Below are 7,079 nucleotides of genomic sequence, written 5' to 3'. Positions count from 1 at the left end.
GCCCATTAACAAGGAAAGTGTAGTTGGGCTTCATGGAAGGGTTTGGAGTTTGGGTTTCTTTTGATTAAGTAAGGTCCTAACATTGATTAATATTATTATTCAGCGCGGGAGGTTACAGACTGTTAGGAGAGCAGCTTTTGTATTCAGCAGACAGAGGTGAGTCTTCTCACCATACCCATGGGTCTAAGGCACCAAGGCCGGCCCATTACGTGATTATGATATATGTGTTAGTCATTCTGTGATATGATATGATATGTGATTGTGTGTTTTGCATGGAAGACCCTGGAGGAGCCCGTGACATTGGATGTAAGACCATGTAGGGTAGCTCATGGCAGTCCTAGGTAAAGACCATGTGGGGTAGCCCATGACATTGGATGTAAGACCATGTGGGGTAGCTCATGACATTCCTAGGTAAAGACCATGTGAGGTAGCTCATGACATTAGATGTAAGACCATGTGGGGTAGCCCATGGCAGTCCTAGGTAAAGACCATGTGGGGTAGCCCATGACATTCTTACAAGTTTTATGTATGCATGACTTATGTGATATGTGTGTAGCTTTAATAATTAACATGATATGTGTATGTGGATTGTGTGTGGTATGCTCTGGGAAACTCACTAAACATTTCGTTTACATGTTGTTGATTTGTTTCAGGTACATCTGAGCCCAAGGGCAAGGGCAAGGCGTGATGGCGCGACGTGCACTCTATCTCTCTTTCACTGATATGGTTTGGGGACACTCTGATGTTTAAAAAAGACTGTAATGAATGTGGATTTGAAACAATTGTATTGGGATTTCATGATTTATGCAAATGTGTTTGATTAATTAAAATGAAAAAAAATAAATTCTCTATAAAATTTGGGTCGTTACATTATAATAATTCATTATGTTTCTTCTTTTTTTTTTCTTATAAATTCAAAGTTCTCAAATATTTTGATATTTATATTTAATTTTTTTTAAAATTAACTCATATAATACATGAATATTGTATAACAACATGATATAGTAATTTCAGGTATTATAAGTATATACAAAAACCAACTTCTCTTACTTCTATTATGTGAGAGAGATGCAATGTAGCTAAAATTACATCTTCTAAAGCACAATGTAAAAGTATTTTAATGTTTAAAGTACAATTTTAATTCTCAAATTTTATATAATTCATCACTTGCAACCCTTTTTTTTTGTATAATTATATTTTCGATCTCTATCGTTTTTAAAATATCATTTTCGCCACTCAACCTTTGTAAATTGTCACTTTTTACCTTTGTATTTTGTAAAAATGATATTTTTCATCTGTTTACTTTTTAAAATATTATTTTCACCTTTTCACCTTCAACTTTGTAAATTGTGACTTTTAACCATTTGTTTTCTAAATTTTCGTATTTATATATTGTCCCCCATAGTATATATAACATTATTTTCCCTCACATACGTTACTAATCACTTGCAACCCTTGTATTTTGTAAAATTATATTTTCGATCCCTTTATTTTTAAAAATATCACTTTCACCCTTCCACCTTCAACTTTGTAAAATTTCACTTTTTTCCCGTCACTTTCAACCCCTCTACTTTGTAAAATGATATTTTCCGTACCTTTACTTTTTTAAATTTCACTTTCACCCTTCCACCTTCAACTTTGTAAATTGTCCCTTTTACACCTTGGTTTTCCAAACTTTCATTTTTATCCACGGTCCTCGTAGTATACATATAATATGATTTTCCCTCTTATACTTGCTAATACGCAACAAAATCATGTAAAAACCAACAACAAAGCACAAACTCAAATACTAGGGACAAAAAGAATATCATAGAAATGACGCAGAAAAAAAAAGAAGGGGGGGGGGGGGGTACATAGAACGATCCAAGTGAAAATAAAAAAGAACATGCAAATTAGCTCAAACCATTGGTACACTTGGCACATTTTACCCAAAACTAATTAACCAATTAAGCAAAGAAGTTTTTTTTGACAATATATAAACTAAAAAGAAGAAATTGAATATAATGAGAATATATTTTTCTATGTAAAAGTAGTGTAAAAGAAGTATAGGATACTAGGGTTGGAATGGAATCACTATTTTTCACCATTTTGGTGTAAATGGTACAGTGAGGGTATTGAATGTTTTAAAGGACAAAAATGGACCTAACTCACTGAATTAAACGTACATGATGCAAAAAACAAGAAACTGATCACATAGAAATCACACTATCACTCCTTTTGTTACAATAAAAGATGCTGTGATTCTTAACCCTAATTTAATAATATATTAAGAGCATTCTCAGTTAACTACTTGGGTCTCATCTTCACTGTAATCCTCATCTTCATCATCTCTGGTTGTGCCTGCATATGCTTCAAGTGATTCAGCTTTGAACAAATCACCAGCTTTTTTATCATTATCAGTTGGATCTTGTTCTTTTGTTTGTGTCTTTCCTTTGTTCATCTGTCACATAGCCATAAAAATAAGCATCAAGAACTCAAAATACATATCATTTTTCCTACAATTTTCTAGTTTTATCCAAAATAAGAAATCAAATAGAGAATTGGGATAGAAAGAGCAAAAAGAAACTTACAGCACGAATCAAGGATCTCTTGTCTCTCTCACGAGCATTACCAATGGCCTAAATCAAAACCAGGGTTTTAACAAATTAAAAAAACAAAAAAGATGATCAAACGCAATTGTATGCAAAATGTTGAAGTTTAGAAATTAGAACAAACCGCTTGAAGCATCTTCTGTTCAGCTTCTACTTCAGTAATATCTCTGCAAGCAAGTTCATTGACGCTCAAATTAGCATATGTATATATATCATGGATGATACTCTTTTCTAAATGCAGTTAATTGATTTGATTTTGATTGCAACTTTTTGGATTTTCCAAATGATTTAAAACGGAAACCCTTTGTCATCATACATGTATCAAGAGAAATCAGAAAGCGCAAAAATTCTCAAACCTTCCAACGATTCTGTCAACGCGGCATGAACATTTAGCACATACGTTATGTTCCCTAGCACAAGCTGCAGATTATGTTACGATTCTTAGTGAAAAAAACACAGAAGAACACAAATTCAAATTCAAAAACTTGTTAATTATCAAGCACTAACCGTTACAGAGATTATGGTAAGCCTGACGAACAGCACGTTTGGTACATTTCTGACTGTTAAAAAATCATTGAAAAGAGGAATCATCACTGAGAATCGACATTGAGAAGTGAAAAGAGAACCGATTAAAATAGAGATTGTGTTAATTACCATTTGGCTGGTTCTGTTAGGGGTTTGTATTTGCCGTATTTGCGTTTCCATTCGATTTGATCTTTACACTTAGGGCAAACTCCGGTGATGTCAGATAAAGGCCTAAACCTTCCTCCGACTTCGGTTTCGTTGATTTTGACGCCGGCGTTGGGTTTCCAGGCGAACTTGTTGGCGTGTTTCGGCGGACCGGTACGCGGCCTGCTACTCATCCTGGCTTTCAGCATAAGACTGAATATCAAAGTGTTCTTAAACCTAGAAGACAAGTTTAATTTAACCCCTGTTTTATTGTTTATATGCAAATTTGGTACCTCAACTATGAAGTCTGGTATTATTAGACGAACCTTTATAAATCTACATATTTCCAATTCTTCTACTTAACATAAAATTACTTCGACATTTTTGCAAGTTTGCATTAATCGAAGACATGTATTTGGGCTATATGTGCGGACTTTTATGTCTATCAAAACATTCAACCACATCATTCCACCATTTCCTTTTTTTTTTTTTTTTTTTGAAGTATTTACCACTTATAAACATTTATTTGTTTTATATATTTATTACCTGACTGTCTTTTGATAAGTCGAAGTCGATCAATAGACTTTCACCAAACTGTTTGTAACATCTTGTTTACTGTTATTTCTTATTTTAGGGTTGTGGACTGGAAGTCGATTGTGTAAAGGATATGGGTCTTAAGGAGGTAAGGTTTAGTCCTTGTAGAAGGAGTGTTGGGCTGAAGTTTTGTTTTATGTTGCGTCTTTTGGGCTCGTAGATTAGCCTTGTATTCTCCGGTTTGGGCCTGTCCAACCGAGAGCCTTTTATGTATAGTATATAAGTTAATGCTTGCATGCATATTAGGTCAAGATTTAAGATTCAAGATTTGAGTTTTTACCTTCAAGAGTTCTACGATATTGCTCTCTTGTAATCTTCCAATCCTTTACAGTTGATGTTCTTAATCGAGCTCTTCTAAGGATTTTATTTAATCATTCAACACAATTGATTCAAGCTGTTGCATTCTTAATTTTGTTTTCTGGTTTGCTATTATTATTGCGTTCTTGCTGTTTCTTATACTTATACTTGTTCAAGATCTAATCGATCTTCATAGATTAAAAGTTGTTTAATCCCATCAATTGGTATCAGAGCAGGAGGCTGTGTAATCGATACACATCTTTTCTGTGAAAAAGATTTCCATTAGGGTTTTCCGCAATCATCGATATTTATTGAGCCGTCATCATAATTGACGTATCTTAGTATTTATTGTTTTGCCCTAATCTGCTTTATTACAAGTCTGATCTTTGAACAGGTTATTACGATCATAATGGACGTGACGCAATCAAACCCTATTAATATCTCCAACAGCATTGGTTCGACGACAAAGATTCCAATCTTATACACCCATGACTATGAAGTATGGGCACATCATTTTGAAGATTACGTGATTGGATCGGAGGACAATGGTTTTCTCATATGGGAAGCCATTATCAATGGACCGTTTTCTCATTCCGCAACATCCAGAGTTATTAAGACGCAAAAAGAATACAACGATCTGCTTAAGGACGTAACGAATATTGCGCAAGATGAAAAAGACAAATTCCAGTGCAATATTAAGGCACTAAGGTTGATCAGATTCGCCCTTCAGTCCGACACATTCAGACTGGTCAGCTCATGCACTACGGCGAAGGAAGTGTGGGATAGACTTCGCGAACTGTATTCCACAGACGAAGATCTTGAACATTCTATCCAAACCTTGCTTCTATCTGAGTTTGGAGAATTCAGGCAAGGGGCTGAAGAAACTGTGACCCAGACGTTTGATCGCTTCAATCATCTTCTCAGCAAGATGATCAAACACGACATTGAAAGGAAGCTCATCGAACAAAAGGTTACTTTCTTGAACGGACTGCGATCTGAATGGAGAGCAGTTGTTTCCACCGTCAAAGCCCATGAACAGTTTAAATCATACTCTTTGGCAAAACTGGTGGGTATTCTAAAGTCCCAAGAGAAGATTGTGGTTCAAGAGAAAAATGTTGTCTCTAGTCTTGGTTCGTTGGCCCTCCTATCTAAAAGTAAAGCTGTGATGGAGGATGAAGAGCTCAATTTAGAAGAATATGACCTCTCAACTGAGGATTATGCCATGATGGTATCCAATCCTAAGAGGTTCATAAAGAAGAGATTCCCCAACAACAAAAACCGAAACTGGCAGGGGAGTTACAGCTCTGAAAAGGCGAACAATGAACCGAAGGCTGAGGAGTCCAAGAAGGAACCGAAGGCAGATGGCGACTCTGGAGTAAGCTGTTTTTACTGTGGTGGCAAGAACCACTATGTTAAGGACTGTGTTCTTAAAAGGATGGCTGAAAAGGATGACGGAAAGGATGAGGAAGCCGTGCTGCAGAAGAGATTGGATGAGTTGAGAAAGAAAAAGTCTACCGCTAACCCTTCTATTAATGCTCTTATTGTGCAGGGTTCGGTTAATGACGATGAGTTCGGTAGCACTGAAGTGTGGTCTACTGACTCAGAAGACGAAGAAGTGAGGAAGCCTACTCATGGAAAGGCTTATATGGCTAAGGAGGAAAGCAGTGGTGGAAAATGCTTCATGGTGTCAAGCGCATCTCAGATGAGGGGATACAATACCGATGGAGGAAGCAATGGACCGAAGGTGCAGGAAGATATGTGCTTCACGGCCAAACCACTCAGCCAACAGTTCAATGAGCTTGATGAACTGATAAAGAAGGTACAATCTGTTTTTATTTCATCTAAAGTACCATCATCCTCATATGAGAAAGAACTAAAAAACGTTAACACAAGAATTTCTCATTTAGATAGTAGCTTAACTCAAACTCGAGTCACCAATTCTAACCTGACTGATCAATTAAGCAGGGTGGCGTCGAAGAGTGAGGAGCGGCGTATGTGGATTGAGTTAAAAGAGTCGGAATTAATTAAAGTCAAAGACGAAAATATTTATTTGCAGAGAGACAATTTGAAATTGTTAAAACAACGAAATGTTTTTTGTTTAATAGCTAAACGTTTATATTCCAATATTACTCAGCTTCACTTAGACTGTGAGATAGGCAAAAAGATCCACCGTATGATTTTACCATTCCTAGAATTTAAGGAGGATGAAATCGATGCCGAAGCTTACAATTGTGAGAGTGTGATTTCGTCTGATGATGTCAACCCAACTTATCAGATTGGACTGGACAAAATTGAGTCCTTCATTAAATCCAAAGACCATAAGGACATGCTCAAAAATCTTTTGGACGAAAATGACAGACTTAAACTGAGAACCGAAACCATACAAAAGTTTGACTCTCTAAATGCCAAAGTAAGCTCAGAAAATAAAATCGATGTTGAAAATGCATCTGAGCTTAACGAGGACGAAAACATGAGTGAAATTTCTGTAGAGGATACGGTTGACTGCTCAGAATTTGTTAAAAACGAATCTAAAAACCACAAAAATCTTATTTCTGAAAATTCTGTGGAATTCGCTAGATTGTCCCAACAAAAGTCCCCGAAATTAGTAGAAAAGGCTGTAGTGTATCAAAAAGTCAGAACCACTCCGAATCAGGTATACAAAGTGACTGGAGTAACCGAACATCAAACAGCTGAACTCACGGCTATTGTTAACGAAGACAATGCTGACGGTTGTGATGAGTTCTTCTGGGAAGCTCCTATTGACAATGGAAACGAAACCGTTGGCCTATCTGAAAGAACCTCTTGGATGAAGAAAGGGAGATACATACCTGAACAAGCCTGATAATTTCAGTGAACCAAGCACAAGTGGTACAAAAGATACTCCTCAAGAGGTTGATCGTTCAGCAAAAAAAGACATTCCTTCAACGC

At 36.3% G+C, this 7,079-nt stretch overlaps 1 protein-coding gene across 1 annotated transcript; it reads right to left on the bottom strand.

Moving 5' to 3' along the window:
- Positions 1 to 2,059: 2,059 nt before the first annotated feature.
- Positions 2,060 to 3,483, bottom strand: LOC145097721 (small acidic-like protein). The gene is made up of 6 exons (XM_079035355.1): positions 3,246 to 3,483; positions 3,099 to 3,151; positions 2,948 to 3,011; positions 2,716 to 2,758; positions 2,571 to 2,618; positions 2,060 to 2,440 (listed from the first exon to the last, which is right to left on the bottom strand). Exons 1-6 carry the CDS (start codon positions 3,467 to 3,469, stop codon positions 2,279 to 2,281), a joined length of 594 nt encoding a protein of 197 aa, XP_078891481.1. The 5' UTR covers positions 3,470 to 3,483; the 3' UTR covers positions 2,060 to 2,278.
- Positions 3,484 to 7,079: the final 3,596 nt, after the last annotated feature.

This window comes from Lactuca serriola, chromosome 4, assembly GCF_051521515.1.
Source record: "Lactuca serriola cultivar US96UC23 chromosome 4, Lser_US96UC23_V15, whole genome shotgun sequence".
Lineage (NCBI taxonomy): Eukaryota > Viridiplantae > Streptophyta > Magnoliopsida > Asterales > Asteraceae > Lactuca > Lactuca serriola.
Note: the sequence above shows the minus strand (reverse complement) of the source record. Positions and strands in the feature narration are given on the sequence as shown.